The sequence below is a fragment of the Trachurus japonicus genome, chromosome 16 (genome assembly GCF_045865225.1).
Source record: "Trachurus japonicus isolate A0001 chromosome 16, Traja_1.0".
Taxonomy (NCBI): Eukaryota; Metazoa; Chordata; class Actinopteri; order Carangiformes; family Carangidae; genus Trachurus; species Trachurus japonicus.
In genome coordinates this window covers 9,895,351-9,911,983 of record NC_140922.1, presented here as the reverse complement: position 1 = coordinate 9,911,983, position 16,633 = coordinate 9,895,351, and the positions used below count along the sequence as shown (strand labels likewise).

At 41.6% G+C, this 16,633-nt stretch overlaps 5 protein-coding genes across 5 annotated transcripts; 3 read left to right on the top strand and 2 right to left on the bottom strand.

The window, feature by feature from the left end:
- Window positions 1–571: 571 nt before the first annotated feature.
- LOC146971727 (trypsin-1) lies at window positions 572–1,901 on the bottom strand. The gene is made up of 6 exons (XM_085801197.1): window positions 1,839–1,901; window positions 1,613–1,763; window positions 1,253–1,503; window positions 1,033–1,169; window positions 826–927; window positions 572–714 (listed from the first exon to the last, which is right to left on the bottom strand). Exons 1-6 carry the CDS (start codon window positions 1,876–1,878, stop codon window positions 667–669), a joined length of 729 nt encoding a protein of 242 aa, XP_085657323.1. The 5' UTR covers window positions 1,879–1,901; the 3' UTR covers window positions 572–666.
- Window positions 1,902–3,358: 1,457 nt separating this feature from the next.
- On the top strand, window positions 3,359–4,854 carry LOC146971726 (trypsin-1-like). The gene is made up of 6 exons (XM_085801189.1): window positions 3,359–3,412; window positions 3,527–3,677; window positions 3,782–4,032; window positions 4,243–4,379; window positions 4,503–4,604; window positions 4,703–4,854. Exons 1-6 carry the CDS (start codon window positions 3,373–3,375, stop codon window positions 4,748–4,750), a joined length of 729 nt encoding a protein of 242 aa, XP_085657315.1. The 5' UTR covers window positions 3,359–3,372; the 3' UTR covers window positions 4,751–4,854.
- A 2,851-nt stretch (window positions 4,855–7,705) lies between these two features.
- LOC146971725 (trypsin-1) lies at window positions 7,706–9,247 on the top strand. Its single transcript, XM_085801188.1, has 6 exons — window positions 7,706–7,768; window positions 7,989–8,139; window positions 8,249–8,499; window positions 8,650–8,786; window positions 8,892–8,993; window positions 9,105–9,247. The coding sequence occupies exons 1-6, from the start codon at window positions 7,729–7,731 to the stop codon at window positions 9,150–9,152; spliced, it is 729 nt and encodes a 242-aa protein (XP_085657314.1). The 5' UTR covers window positions 7,706–7,728; the 3' UTR covers window positions 9,153–9,247.
- Window positions 9,248–11,590: 2,343 nt separating this feature from the next.
- On the bottom strand, window positions 11,591–13,781 carry LOC146971724 (trypsin-2-like). Its single transcript, XM_085801190.1, has 5 exons — window positions 13,725–13,781; window positions 13,471–13,624; window positions 13,108–13,367; window positions 12,079–12,215; window positions 11,591–11,960 (listed from the first exon to the last, which is right to left on the bottom strand). The coding sequence occupies exons 1-5, from the start codon at window positions 13,765–13,767 to the stop codon at window positions 11,808–11,810; spliced, it is 747 nt and encodes a 248-aa protein (XP_085657316.1). The 5' UTR covers window positions 13,768–13,781; the 3' UTR covers window positions 11,591–11,807.
- Window positions 13,782–14,762: 981 nt separating this feature from the next.
- LOC146971723 (trypsin-like) lies at window positions 14,763–16,382 on the top strand. Its single transcript, XM_085801201.1, has 6 exons — window positions 14,763–14,810; window positions 14,950–15,106; window positions 15,386–15,484; window positions 15,577–15,743; window positions 15,979–16,115; window positions 16,208–16,382. The coding sequence occupies exons 1-6, from the start codon at window positions 14,771–14,773 to the stop codon at window positions 16,358–16,360; spliced, it is 753 nt and encodes a 250-aa protein (XP_085657327.1). The 5' UTR covers window positions 14,763–14,770; the 3' UTR covers window positions 16,361–16,382.
- Window positions 16,383–16,633: the final 251 nt, after the last annotated feature.

Genomic DNA, 16,633 nt, shown 5'->3' with positions numbered 1-16,633 from the left:
ACTTGTGGATGCTACTGTAGGAATGATCAGAGGCAAGAGCAGCTATTAGTAGCTTGTGGATGTTTAAGTGCACCAGTAATTTTCATTTGCTGGAGTTTGTTTATGCTTTCTGGAGTTTATTGTTGAGTTATATAATGATTGTCAAAAATTAATGAGGGGGGTGGTGCGTGGTGCAGTGGTTAAGGCGGCTGCCCCATGTAGAGGCTACAGTCCTCAACGCAGCCGTCCCTGGTTCGAATCCTGCGTCGGACAGACCCTTCCTGCATGTCATTCCCCCTCTCTCTGCCTCCCCCTTTCCTGTTTTTTATCCAATAAAAGGCCAAAAAATATACTTAAAAAAAAAAAAAATTAATGAGGAACGAGACTGGTAGGAGGAGAATAGGTATTGATGAATGAATTTCTAGTTTGGGGTTAAGCAATATTAGACCATCTTTCAAATTAGTCATCTATAATATCAGTATGCAAGTCTCAATTCAATTTTCAAGCCTGAGTAATCACTGATGACAATGATGATGATGATTTCAAGAATTTGTTTTTTGTAGTGACTGCACATAAAAACAGATCCACAGGATATGCTTTGAAATGTTTATTCATTTTATTGTTCAGAACAAAAGATGGAACATAAACAGCAAATGATGTTGAGTTGCTGGACCGAACTTGTTTCACTTAGTATCTGGCCATAGTGGTCTCCAGCCAGTCGTTGAAGATGCACACCTGAAAATGAAAACATTGGAGTTAGATCAGTTACTCAATATTCAGAAAGCCTTAGCAAAGCTTAACTGGTAGCAGTGTGTTGATTAAATATCTTTCTCCCTTGAACATTACCTTGGCGTAGACACCAGGGTGGTCCTTCTCAGCGCATCCATAGCCCCAGGACACAACACCCTGCAGCTCACCGTTGCACACAACGGGGCCACCGGAGTCACCCTGAAAGAAGGAAGAAAGAGGGTAAGATTCAGTTACATACACCACATCGTACCAAGTATTTCATACAGTATTTGCTCTGCTCCTGCCTAAACATTGATTACATACCTGGCAAGAGTCCTTGCCTCCCTCCAGGTATCCAGCGCAGAACATGGCATTAGTGATCATGCCAGGGTAGGAGTTCTTACAGTCCCTCTCAGAAAGGATGGGGAGGTTCAGGCACTGCAGCTTGTTCTTGTCAGCAGCTGGAGAACAAAACAGATTTACAGTAAACTTGAGAAAAGATCAGTTTACAAGTTGAGAACACAGTGTGAGAGGTGTTACTTACTGGAGCTCATGGTGTTGCCCCAGCCTGAGACCAGGCACATGGTGCCAGCGGGAGCACAGCTGGTGGGCAGAGCCACGGGCTGCACGTACTGGTTGAGGGTGGCGGGCTTGCTCAGCTTGATCAGCATGATGTCATTGTTGATGTTGTAGGAGCTGTAGTTGGGGTGACGGATGACGCGGGAGGAGCTGATGAACTGCTCGGTTCCCTCATTGATCCTGATGTTGTGCTCGCCCAGACGCACCTCCACACGGCTGGGGAGGAAAGAGAGGATGTTTGACAACTGAATTTCAGGATGCCACACATTACCACATTAGTCCTACATGCAAAACGTTGTCTTCATGATATTGAGTAGTGACATACGACTTGTAGCAGTGAGCAGCAGACACAACCCAGTTCTCGTTGACCAGGGAGCCTCCACAGAAGTGGTAGCCAGAGTTCAGGGAGACCTGATGGGCCTGGGAGTGGGCCTTGCACTCATACCCTCCGACGATCTTGTCGTCCTCCAGGGAAACTGAAAGCACACAGGAGGCCGTTCAGCCAGAGCCAGCAACCAAGTGAATGTTTCTGTGATGAGGCATATACTTACAAGCAGCTCCGATGAGCAGAACGAAGACCAGAGACCTCATGGTTGCTGAGTGATCTTGTCGATGAGAAACTTACCTGGAGCCCTGGTTTATATAGATAGGAACCTCTCCCCTCTCCCTCCTGAAAACACCTCCCACTGTTGTTTTTGACCAATCAGGGTCATGTTAAAAAGATTGTGGGTTATGGAAAAGCAAATATTATGTTGGCTGTGGGGTACATTGTGGAAACACTCACTCAAATATATATTTGTAAAATTACTGTTGCAAATATGTTGCAAACATGAACAGTCATTATTCAGATTTTTTTTAAAAATGTACATGGATGAATTGACCTCTGATAACCAAACAGGCTGTTTGTTTGTATTTCAAAGTTGCTCACCTGGACAACAATACTACAATTTATCTTGGTGTGTGCATAAAGTAGTTTACTTTGACTCCTGGACTATTTCCTAAACTAAATATTCTGTGATGTTGTTTTGGGACACAGTCTGAATTTAAGAGAGGATGTGTTTTGCAATTTTTAACCTGGACATGGCTGCAGCTCTGCAGATGGCATGGTTCACAGCCACAGGTAACGAATGTGACATTCACAGGAAACCTACCCATGTGTCATTAGATCAAAACATCTCAGAAAGAGAGGTGACAACAGACAGAACAACACAAAGACATGAAACCACACTGTTGCTGTGTTTAAAAAAAAGAAAACTTCTCAGTCAGTAACGGGATTGGATAAGTGACATTTTCGACACTTGTGTTTTCTTCCTAAAAGTATAATCTAATACAAAAAACATTGAGTCAGCCATTTTAAGTATTGCACTGACATGGACGAATTAAAATCTATTGACTACACAATAAACAAAAGCCATGCAAACATCCCCTCAGTATCCTAAAATACAGAGCAGATCTGCTGTTGGTGACAGTTCAGCTAGCTGCTACAATGTCACATGACTACGCATGAATGACATTAGTGACAAGAACAGCTGCATGAACCTCTCTGAAATCACTCTAAAGTCCACTCTAATGACCACTCTGAATATATTATTATTTTAGTTAATGATCGGATTTTTATATGATTTTCTGCACTTTTATAGATGAAGAATGCTGTTTCAAAGTTTTCAGTGCAGACATTTCAATTTCACAATGTGAAACTTTAGATAGCAATCAAATGCATTGTCATCCCATGATTAGAACAAGGCAATGAGCTATGGTATTATTTTCCAGCAGTAGTTATTCACACTTGGAGAAAACGTAACCATTATGTGGCAGTCATTGTGTTAGGCTTGTTGTAAATATATTTTCTTGTACTCGGACTGAGCCTTGAGTAAAGTTATGATGTGAATAATCCAGCTGTTCCAGTCGTGTTGGTTTGAGTGTTATTACATCACAAGCCAGTGATTCCTGGTCATTCACCTTACATGAACCTCCTGTTGATGGTCAGTACCCCACTATCAAGTCATTGATATCATTGGACTAGTCAGGCAGCTCTGATTGGATATAAAACAGATTCAGATGCATTTTGAGTATCACACTGCAGCCATGAGGTCTCTTGTCTTTGTTTTGCTCATTGGAGCTACCTGTGAGTGTGCTACAGTATTTGTATAGGAGCTGGACTTTCATACGTCATACGTTTGTGTATTTGGATGACTGCAACAAAGTAATACCTATTTCATTATCATTAATCTGTTTTCAGTTGCCACGGATGACGACAAGATCGTCGGAGGCTATGAGTGCACGCCTCATTCTCAGCCTCATCAGGTGTCTCTGAATGTTGCATACCACTTCTGTGGAGGCTCCCTGGTCAACGAGAACTGGGTTGTGTCTGCTGCTCACTGTTACCAGTAGTAAGTAGAAGGCTCACCGTAGATCATTTAGGCCTCACTTATTCATCCGGGGGGGGGGGGGTGAAAAAACAAACAATCAATCTCCCAAATTCTGTCTCTTTCAGTCAGATTGAGGTGCGCATGGGAGAGCATCACATCGGAATCAGTGAAGGAACTGAGCAGTTCATCCGTTCCTCTCAGATCATCCGACACCCCGACTACAACAGCTACACTCTTGAGAATGACATCATGCTGATAAAGCTGAGCAAGCCCGCCACCCTTAACCAGTACGTGCAGCCTGTGGCTCTGCCCACCAGCTGTTCCCCCGCTGGCACCATGTGCATGGTCTCAGGCTGGGGCAACACCATGAGCTCCAGTAAGTACAGTAACACCTCTCGCATCAAGTCTCAAGTTGTAGAGTGATGTTTTTTCAAGTTTACTGTGAATATGTTTGTTCTCCCTTTGTAATACCTACTAAAACTTCTGAAACTGTCTCTAAATATAAATTCCAAAAGAATTCACCTGCAGTTTCCAACAATACTTTCCTACCTAAAACCTTTCTTTTGTTTTTTGTTTTTTGCTGCAGCTGCTGACAGCAACATACTTCAGTGTGTGGAAGTCCCCATCCTGTCTGATGAGGACTGTAACAACTCCTACCCTGGCATGATTGACAACACCATGTTCTGTGCTGGATACCTGGAGGGAGGCAAGGACTCCTGCCAGGTTTGCATCTCTGCTATTCTCTATACCACTATATTTATGAAGTGGACCACATTTTTTCACATTTGTCCAATTGACATGACCATATGAAGGTTTGTAATTTTAGAAATTCTCCCTCCTCCTCAGGGTGACTCTGGTGGCCCTGTCGTGTGCAATGGTGAGCTGCAGGGTATTGTGTCTTGGGGCTTTGGATGTGCTGAGAAGGACCACCCTGGTGTCTATGCCAAGGTAACGTTTCAAAGCATCAATTATGGATGAAATGTATAGCAAATACAGCAAATACACTGTTTAATGCAACAAACTGACTTATGTCTTTACATTTTCAGGTCTGTGTTCTGTCTGAGTGGCTGCAGAACACAATGGCTAGCTATTAACACCGTTCAACCTTCATGTCAGGACAACTCAACATTTTTGACACTTCAAATACCACATTTAGTGCTGAAGAACAAGTCCATAAATAAAGTGCAAAAATAAAGTACTGTGTTCTTTGAAGTCATTTTCTCTCTATTAGAATTATTCACCTATTTAGACAATCTATAGAGGTTGTCAGGAGGTTACAGGCCATCACTTTTATCTAGAATATGTTATTAAGCAATTAAGTTCTTACTCATCAGTTTCTCCGGAGCTGATATAAAGGACACAGACATCCAAAAATCACTCTATTCAAACTTCAAATGAACCACCACTTCACTATCTCTTATATCTGCATATAAAGATACAGAAATACATTTCATACATTATCCCTGATAAGATTACATTTAATGGAAAAACCATTCTAAAAGTGGGATGTTTTTTTTAATCTTTATTTGATGAGGTTTATATGTCCAGTGTGGACTGAAAAAAGTAAAGATTTGGGGGATCTGAGCACCACGGTGCAATGACCTTATTGAAATTGTTTTTATTTTGTATTAACTGTACAACTCCTCATTACAGTATATCATTTCATTTCTGCCAGCATTTTACCTACTTGTTTCTTGTCATAAGTATAAGATATTCAATTTTCCTTATATAAATTGCTTTCTACCACTTGTGTCATGTAACTAAGTACATGTACTCGGTACAATACTTTTTATTTTTACCCCACTACATTTCAAAATTAAATGTCATCTGTCACTTTTATTTCACTACATTTGATTTGACACTGACAGACATGATTTCACATATACATTTTTTACAAAACATGATATGTTATTATGTGTGTTATTATATGTTATTAAAAGTGGAATAATAGATTAGAAATGTGTGCACACCTATGCAGGTGCATTTCTTTGAGTTTAAGTTGTGTTGCTCTAGTTGCAGTTGTGCAAAGCTAAGCTTGGACTGTCACCACCTACTAATAAGAATGGCAATGTTGTAATTTGACTCAAAAAAACAACATTGGATCCTTTTCCTGTTCTTCAATTTAACTTTAACCTCTAATAACACTGCAATAATATGTTTACTTTTACTTCTAATAGAGCATTTTTAAGTCGCAGTATGGCTACTATAGCTTCACTAAAAGCTTTAACCTCCTGAGACCTGAGCTTTGTTCTGGTGTGCATTTTTTATTTCTCCTTGCTATCTGGGATAAGTAGGACCTAATAAGTACAATACCTAAAGTTTGTCTTTGTACTGGAAGTAGTTTTTGCAAAAAATGATGTCCTCATATGAGGACACTGGGACTATCTCAACATAAAAAAACTGTATTTGCTGTTTGGGACCAGAAGGGCCCAATTTGTGTAAATTCAAAATTTCAGCTTTCTACAATAAGTAGTTCTCTCAAAAATCAGTGTCCTCATACGAGGACATTGGGTCGAAAAACAATGACTCCTACTGTATATAGAATACAGTGACATATGGAAATTCAAAGGGGTTTTATTCTAAAATGCCACATCAGATTGGCCTGATTTTTTCCGAGTGTCATCCTGAGGTCAAGTACTATCAGTCTGAAGTGGAACGGTCAAGTAATAACAAGTAGCTTTAAGAAATGTGAATCCTCCTGAGACCCTGCGTCCTCATACGAGGACATTATTTTTGCCTCTTTGCACCATGATACTCTCATTTTTAAAAACTTATCTTACCTATTGACTTATTAACCACATTTAGGGACACTGCCTGTGCCATCTTGTGGTGATATCACAAAAAAAAAGACAACAACATGGTACTTTAATAACATAACATAGTCCCAATGTCCTCAAACGAGGACGTGACATTTATTGATGTCCTAGTCTGCTACTATTACTAAAATATGTCAAATTTTAATGCCATATGAAGACAGAGACATTGTTGTACATAAATACACTGGTTTCATTCATTAAATTTGGATTTAATTCTTATCTTGGTCTTTCATCTTCTGGGAACTGCCATAGAAGGCTCCGGCTGAAATTCCCGCCATTTTTTTCCCCCAAAGAAATTGGTGAAATTTGTGATATCACCACAAGTTGGTGCAGGCAGTGTCCCTAAATGTGGCTAATAGGTCAAAGTTTTTAAAAATGGAGTATCATGGTGCTAAGAGGCAAAAATGTAATGTCCTCGTATGAGGACGCAGGGTCTCAGGAGGCTAATAAACTTCACCACTCCTTTCTGCTTGTTGTAAGTGCTTTGTAAAACATATTACAAAGATAATGATTCATTTCTCAAGGCAACCCCAGCCTCTGTGTCAGAATTTTTTATGTAACAGGTGCTGAGAAACACACAGCTGTGAGTCACTGTGTTTAAACATATCTAATTATAGAGGCGTCTTGTGTACTGTACCTGTGCAATATGACCAGAGAAATTAGCCAACTTTCAACTAATAGATGCAGGATTCAAACTTAAACAATAAATAAGAGAATAATTATAATTGATTGATATAATGAGCACTGTGTCTGCATCTCATTAGCAAACAAAAGCACAGTATTTATTTTTCCGTATGAACCCAGAGTTTGCTTTCAGTGAACTGATGATCAGGTTCCTTTCAAATTATTGATGTGAAGATATAGTCTCCGTGTATCTGGGATGTAAAGTAATGAATTTAGTTATGAGTGTGGACTGAGTGAAACAAGTCTCTTGTGGCCATAAAGAAACCTATTAAAATGCTGTAGTAATGCAGTTAGAACATTTAATACATGGATAAGTATACTAACTTCATAATACAGGATGAGAGGGACATTTTCCAAAATGTACGGATAAGAAAGTCATACTTAGTCCTTACTTCGATGGAAACTGTTACATGTAAGTCTGGAAATGAATCACTCGACCCCAAAATCCCAGTGCAGAGACTGGTTCCTCACTGACCAATGAGGATGGCTGGACAGCAGGGCAGCTCTCCTGACTGCGGATATAAACCATGGATCCAGGTGAAGTCTCTCATCGACAGGATCACTCAGCAATCATGAGGTCTCTGGTCTTCGTTCTGCTCATCGGAGCTGCCTGTGAGTGTGAAATCTTTCCTGAGCCGATCCACATGCTTCCTGATGGAAGTCTCTTGGTCTTTATCCCAGACTAGAGCTTTATCCATGTTCTGGCAGCAACATAATAATGTTTTAGTACTCAAATGAATAATGTAATAATAATGCATAATTGCAAAGACTCATTCTTGGTGCAGAAAGTAGAGGTAAACACCTAATTGGTTGCCAAAACATTTGTTCCCAGTTGCCCTGGAGGACGACAAGATCGTCGGAGGGTATGAGTGCAAGGCCCACTCCCAGGCCCATCAGGTCTCCCTGAACTCTGGCTACCACTTCTGTGGAGGCTCCCTGGTCAACGAGAACTGGGTTGTGTCTGCTGCTCACTGCTACAAGTCGTATGTCACTACTCAATATCATGAAGACAACGTTTTGCATGTAGGACTAATGTGGTAATGTATGGCATCCTGAAATTCAGTTGTCAAACATCCTCTCTTTCCTCCCCAGCCGTGTGGAGGTGCGTCTGGGCGAGCACAACATCAGGATCAATGAGGGAACCGAGCAGTTCATCAGCTCCTCCCGTGTCATCCGTCACCCCAACTACAGCTCCTACAACATCAACAATGACATCATGCTGATCAAGCTGAGCAAGCCCGCCACCCTCAACCAGTACGTGCAGCCCGTGGCTCTGCCCACCAGCTGTGCTCCCGCTGGCACCATGTGCCTGGTCTCAGGCTGGGGCAACACCATGAGCTCCAGTAAGTAACACCTCTCACACTGTGTTCTCAACTTGTAAACTGATCTTTTCTCAAGTTTAAAGCCCTTTGAGACAAACCGTTTGTAAAAACGGGCTATACAAATAAAATTGCCTTGCCTTGCCTTTACTGTAAATCTGTTTTGTTCTCCAGCTGCTGACAAGAACAAGCTGCAGTGCCTGAACCTCCCCATCCTTTCTGAGAGGGACTGTAAGAACTCCTACCCTGGCATGATCACTAATGCCATGTTCTGCGCTGGATACCTGGAGGGAGGCAAGGACTCTTGCCAGGTATGTAATCAATGTTTAGGCAGGAGCAGAGCAAATACTGTATGAAATACTTGGTACGATGTGGTGTATGTAACTGAATCTTACCCTCTTTCTTCCTTCTTTTAGGGTGACTCCGGTGGCCCCGTTGTGTGCAACGGTCAGCTGCAGGGTGTTGTGTCCTGGGGCTATGGATGCGCTGAGAAGGACCACCCTGGTGTCTACGCCAAGGTAATGTTCAAGGGAGAAAGATATTTAATCAACACACTGCTACTAGGTAAGCTTTGCTAAGGCTTTCTGAATATTGAGTTACTGATCTAACTCCAATGTTTTCATTTTCAGGTGTGCATCTTCAACGACTGGCTGGAGACCACTATGGCCAGATACTAAGTGAAACAAGTTCGGTCCAGCAACTCAACATCATTTGCTGTTTATGTTCCATCTTTTGTTCTGAACAATACAATGAATAAACATTTCAAAGCATATCCTGTGGTTGTGGATCTGTTTTATGTGCAGCAAATTCTTGAAATCATCATCATTGTCATCAGTGATTACTCAGGCTTGAAAAATTAGACTTGCATACTGATATTATAGATAATTCATTTGAAACAATAAAAGATGGTCAAATATTGCCAAAAACCCCAAACTTCACTCATCAATACCTATTCTCCTATCATTCTCGTTCCTCATTAATTTTTGACAATCATTATATAACTCAACAATACAATCCAGAATCCATCCATCCATCCATATTCTCGTTTTTTTTCATGTTAGAAAATATACTGGATCAAATGGTTAAAAAAAAAGAAGGAAAAAAAGAGGAACATATCAAAATCGACGCATAGACCCGGCCGGTGCACTTAAATACCCATAAACTGCTATAGCTGCTTTTGCCTCTGATCATTCCCAGCATCCACAATTGAGTTTGTAAACCTGGCTCACGTTTTTTTTAAGAAATGATAATTACATTTGAAACCTTGTTTGATCCCCTTAAGATCCTGCATTTGATGTTTGTGGCAAATGCTGCTCCCCTTTGCTGCAACATTTTCAAAGCAACCCTGCCTATCATGAGTTTATATTCTATCAATGCCCCGTCTGCTGCTGCATTTAATGAGTTATTTCTCTGGTTCACTGAAATTAAGATTTTAACCCTCTTTATCAGCATTTAAATGGATTTGTCACGTAGCTCGAGGCTCCAGTGGACTTTCTGCAGTTGTACCTCTACATTTTATGGCACTAGAAGTCTCATGACTCATTACAAGATGGATGTCTGCTGTGGTTGTTGCCAATTAATAATTCAATTTCATTCCCCTTCATTTGAATTATGAATAAATTAATCATAAATGCATATGCAAAATAATCTTTAAAGGGGACTTTAAATTTTACATTTTGTCATTCATTTTCTAATCTGTCTTGCTGTCATTTTCCATTTCATCAGCTCTTCTCTTCCTGTGTCACTGGGTAATGATGACGAAGGGGAGGCTGTGTTTATGGGCCGAGCAGCAGGTGCTTTGCAATCTTCTCTGTCTGTGGAGAGCAGATGGGGGATATTTCTGTGCAACTGCCCAGCGATTGATTTCAGACTGTCTATTGCTTGCTGTGAAACTGTCAGACAAGATATGTGCCATCATTTCAGCATAAATGACTCCTCAGGGGCTGATTCTCAACCAGCAGCTTCAACTAACCTTTCATGGACAGAGAAAACAAGGCAGTTGAGGTGAGCGTGACATTTCTTTTCTTGTTGAAAACTGAGAGTAATTGCAGTGTTTTTGAGCATCAAAATGTCTGTGACACAGTGACAGCAGTCTGACAGCCAGAAGGCATGTTTTCTTTTCTTCTGAATGCTGCTGTCAGGTGATCAGTCAAGGAATGTGACAGACTTCAAGCTTGTATTGCATCACTTCCTCTGGTCTTTCATTCTCATTCATTTGTGCACCAGGATTTTTGGAACCTCGCAGAATTAATCCTTTAAAACATCAAACAGTGTGTCTGTTTGAGATCGGATATTGCTCTAAACCGAGTCAGCATTTAGGCACTCCTCCCTTGAACTGAACTATGATAAAGGAATATACCAGCATCCTCTAAATCCTAAAATTAGCTATTAGCATGCTAACTTTCAGGCATGGATTCACATTGTTCATCTCTGAAATCTATTCATTTCATCGTTGACCTTTTTAAATATTGCTGTTCATTGTTATGGGCCAAAAATGGCTTTACTGCATTGTCACACCATGTATGAAGGAGGGAGTTTCTGTTTTTGTTAAAGGACTGGGCCAACCTCTTACTTCTGAATGGAACACATTGGACACATTTCAGTGTAAGCGTGACTCCATTTCAAACTCTTTCAGTGCTCTGACATTGATAAATGGGGAGTTGCGACACCTGTGCCCTTTCTTTCCACATGTCTAATGCATTCAGCAGACAGGAAATCAAAATGAGGGCAGTGTTCATGTGATCCAACAAAACTAAAAGACAGATAAAACCTTATCAACACTTTTCACGCAGCTTTTGAATACCAAACACCAGAATTTTTCTCGGCCTGTGCCTTATTTTGATGGAAATATTGTGGAGTGATTGTGACGTGACGTGGGTCCTACAGGAAAAATCAATTCACATTCAATGTTGTGAATTTGCTCACAAGGCGATGCAATCCTGTGGATTTTTTTTTACAGCACACTGCCATTAAGAGTTATTGTTGGACTGTGGTTTATATTCACTTTGGCAAAACCTTCACCACTGATTTGAAATGGAGCCCTCAGAAATGTTTTACAGTAACACAGATGCCCAAGAGCGGGTAAGAGTATTGTCAACAATCATAAACACACTGATGCATCACAAAGTGGAAGGTTTTATTGGCTGTGCCCTAACTAAACACATCTCTTTTCCCCCCTCTCTTTTTCTCCTTGTGACTCTCTCTCAGCTGCCCTCCTGCTGCTTCCCTCTCTGACACTTCCCACCACCACCTCCTGTCTCTGTCTCCTTCGATTCCCATCTCTCTCTCTGATTTACACTCTCTCATGTAGCTCTGTGACAGGAGATCACAGTCTAGCTGTATGCAGCAAGAGTGTCGTTGATCCAGGGCATCAGAGAGCAGACTTTGGTGTAAACGCCGGGGTAGTTGGGCTGAGCGCAGCCCTGACCCCATGAGACGATACCCTGCAGCTCCCCGTTGCACACCAGAGGACCACCAGAGTCACCCTGCAGAAGAGAGAGAACAAGAAGCACGTTTACTCCTTCCGCCATCTCAGCATTGCACTCCATACATTTTTACTCACAGATCACCAAGCTAATGTGCCGAGTAATTGCGTGACAATACCTGACAAGAGTCCTTGCCTCCCTCCAGGTATCCAGCGCACACCATGCGGTCAGTGATCTTGCCAGGGTAGGAGTCGTCACATTCCTTGTCAGACAGAATGGGGACTTCCACACACTGGAGGTAAAATGGGTTGAACACTGCAGGAAAGAAAAAGAAAGATAATGATAAACAGTTGAATCAGTGTTCTTCACCAACACAGATTAAATAGGTGCAATATTGCAATTTGAAATGTTTCTGGAAGTTCATTCATCAAACAAGCAACAACCTTTGATTGAAATTAAAAATCTCCTCTAGACAATTTTAAAACCAATGAAAATACTTGCCGTGAACTATAATTTGTGTTTAATATATTCTTCCCACATGAAAGAATTATGTTGTTGAAAATTTCTTAAAATTAGATTTACCCCTTTACTCCCTCCCTGCAAAATCAATTTTCAACAACCATCTCCTACCACACTGCACAGTCCCTGAAGTGGTTGTGACGTGTCACAATTACATACCAACACTGAGATACTAAACTGTTAAAGCAGATGAGCCTTTAGTTTAAAACTCTGTCTGTACATCATTCTGCACAGTGATAGTCACACACACTTTTGACTAGCAGCAGATGTTAAATTTGAAAGAAGAGACAGAAAATAACGTAGACCTATAAATGTTTATATCTTGTTTTCTGCTAAATATCCATCAGTGTTTTTTATGCGATCATATATATGTCACTGAAATCTCAGCTCATTTCACGTGGTGATCATACAGTGTTTGCGATGTGAAATAGCACCTCTGCTCTTTCTCGTAAAGGTAAATGGTTCATGAGAGGGTGATCATTTTTGTGACAGTAATAGAGAGGCTCTGTGTTTTGAAGCCACGTCCTCTGAAATATTGTGTTTCAGGCAGCAAGCAGGAAATTGATGGTTTTCAATTATTCCATTTTGTTTCCTTGAGGTTGTCTCTCAACAACAAAACAACAGGAAACATCAGAGTCACAGTTGAATAAATATTCTGACTGTCATCATGACTTGGGTAAAAGCTCACCCGAATCAGTGTAGATGTTCCCCCATCCGGACACCGTGCACATGTCCCCGGCTGAGGGGCAGGCTGTGGGGAGGGCCACAGGCTTGACGTACTGGTTCACGGTGACGGGGTGTACCAGCTTCATCAGCATGATGTCATAGTCCAGAGTCTGGTAGTCATAGCTCTGATGCCAGTAGATGGCGTCCACCGACATGTACTGCTCTGTGCCCTCGTGCATCCAGATGTGGTTGTCACCCAAGATTGCAATGTGAGCATAGGGGCTGAGGTAGATAGAGGCAAGGAAGAAAATAATTGTGATTATGTGGGAATATTATGTCATAAACATGCATACAGAAGCACATGAATACTTGACGTAATACAAACTTTTGCCAGCAGTGAGCAGCAGAGATGATCCACTGGTCGTTGATGAGGGAGCCGCCACAGAAATGGTAGCCAACGTTGAGAGACACCTGCCAGGGTTGGGAGTGGGCTTCACACTGGTAGCCACCTACAATCCTGTCGTCCGTAGGGGCTGCGGCTGTGGCGTTGAGGAAACATAAACATGCTTCATATTTAGCAATTACAGTACTTTGTTGATCTCTGAAACCTTTTGTGCCTATACTCCAGATGTGCTTTACCTGCAGCGCCCAGGAGTGCGAGAACAATCAGGCCAATCATCATGTGGCTGACTCGAGCCGTCCTACAACCAGACTGGACGTGAATGAGCTGTCACTCACTGCATTTATACCTTAACCCCTCTGTGTCTTTCCATGTGCACCTCTCCCCCACTCCTCCCCTCCTTCCCCTCCCCTCCCCTCCATTCCTCCACCCCGTTCCTCCCACCCACCTCGGACTCTCTGTTCACTCCTCCTGCCTCCATCCCTGCCCTGAAAGAACTGAACAGTCTTATCTTTTCATATGCCAAATTAATCATGTTAGTTAATTAACATATAACATATTTCTGGCCTAGTTCCTTCTGTTCAACAGGTCATTTTGTAGATTTTTTTTTATCACATCTCATATTATTTTTTCTTTTTTTCTTCCCTTTTTCTTTTTAAATTTGTGACATATCTAAGTCCCTTTTTTTAATTAGCAAATGCCACAATAAATGATTCCACTACATCACTGCTTAAAGGCCTACAAATGAATAAAATTATTATAACTGCTCATATGAGAGCTACATATATTATGATTGTAGTTTGACATGGAAAAAGAGAAAACAGCACACAGCTTGTTATTTTACTTTGCTGCTTCTGAGACCACAGATGAGTTTTTTCTCACCTCATCTGGCTTTTGTTCAAGGGCAACTAAAAACAGAGGCAAACAGCGCATTTACTTATCTTTTTTTTTTTTTTTTTACCCCCAGTGGGTTAATATCTAAAAGAGGGCTGTGTACCTGTTTTTACCTTTTGTATATTTCATCTTGCCAACAATGATTGACCCATGAGAGAAACATAAACAGGTGTTAAATGTTTGAGACCTTGGTTCACATTTGTGAATGAGGCACACAACCATGACGGCGGAAAGAGTATGATAAGAGAGTAGTTTGAGTGCCAAAAGGTAAGTACAGAGTGTGGGGACGTGGATTGGATCAACAAGGGGCAGGTTGAGACCATTGGGACTGGTGGGATATAAATATGAGCTGGGGTGTGTCCAGGTGTCTTCTGATCATTCACCAGACACCATGAGACTGCTTGCTCTGCTGCTGATGGTGGGAGCTGCTGGTAAAGAGACAGAAATACCCACATTAACAAAGACACATCCCCTTTTATACATGTCAGAGATTTCAAAATGAACTATCCTGCTGCTCTCTTACCTCTTCCAATGTGTGTTTGTGTGTGTATGTTTGTGTGTGTTTGACAGTGGCAGTTCCCCGTGAAGATGGACGGATCATTGGTGGCCAGGAGTGTGAGCCTCACTCGCGTCCATACATGGCCTCCCTCAACTACGGCTACCACTTCTGTGGTGGGGTGCTGATCAACACCGAGTGGGTGCTCTCTGTTGCCCACTGTTGGTACAAGTAAGTAACTATACATTGATGGTGGTTCATATGTTATTATATGCATTATTCCCTCTTTTTACTTTTAAGCTTTTATGATTATTTCCCCTTTGAGAAAAACAAACAAACATAAGCACTTGTTGGTGGATGACTAAGCCAATTTTTCCAGTTTGAATTCTGATAAATTTGAATGGCTATTTTCAAAATGGAGAAATATGGATATTTAAGCTGAGTAGAATTATAGTAAACATATGATAGTGAAAGAATTTTCTGCTTTCACAATTTCACCTCATGTTTCAGCCCCAACGCTATGCAGATCATGCTGGGAGAACACGATGTGCGAGTGTTCGAAGGCACTGAGCAGCTCATGAAGATCAGCACCATCGTCTGGCACCCTCAGTGAGTGACAAGATGATCCGCCCCAGCTGAGAATCTTTTTTCATGTTTCACTTTGTTAATCATATTAATTGTATTTTTTATATTTTGTATAGGTATGATTATCAGACCCTGGATTATGACATCATGCTGATCAAGCTCTTCCACCCTGTGGAGGTGACTGAGGCTGTTGCACCCATCCCATTGCCCACAGGGTGCCCAATTGGGGGGCTCCCCTGCTCCGTGTCTGGCTGGGGAGACATTGACATTAGTGAAGAAGACGGTGGGTGTGAAATAGTGATTTGGGGATTTTAAATACACAGCCACTACGGTTACAATATGTGATTTGAATATGGCTCACAATATGCTTGATTGTTTTTTGGGTTTATGTGAAAACTACATTACTGTACCTATGGTTGTTGAAGGAAAAAGTATGCATATGTAAGGGGATTTGTTCTCAAATTCAAAAAGGAAGAATATTCCCATATTTAAGTGTTTCTGTCCTCTGTCTGTTACAGTGTTCATGCCCTTCCGTCTGCAGTGTTTGGATGTGCCAATAGTTGATGAGCAGGCCTGTAAGAACGCCTATCCTGACATGATCACACGCAGGATGGTGTGTGCTGGATACATGGATGGAGGCAGAGATGCTTGCAATGTGAGTTTCACATTTTTCCAAATGGTTTCTGGGCTCAAATGTCCATATGTGCAGGACAGTCCTTCACAGTCTGTCCGCTCTGCTCTGAACAGGGTGACTCTGGCAGCCCTCTGGTGTGTGTGGGAGAACTCCACGGCCTGGTGTCATGGGGTCAGGGATGTGCCAAACCTGACTTCCCTGGTGTCTACGTCAAAGTGTGTGAGTTCCTTTACTGGATTGATGACGTCATGGCGGCCAACCCCTAAGGAAATCACCGGATTTCCCACTTCACTTCCTCCATGTGCCTTCGTCTTTTACCTGCCCTGTGTCTTACAGTTCATCCCTATTTTCAGCCCCAACTCTTACCCTGGTAGCTTTTCTCCTTTGAGGTTTTCTCCCTCACACATCCAGACTCAACAAATGTGTCAGAACATAGAAAACAGAATAAAGCTAAAGTTGTCATTTGTCTGTTTGCGTTTTCATGCCCGTAAATTAAATTATATAGAAATTTGAGCATGTTTCAGTTACAGGTTTATTTT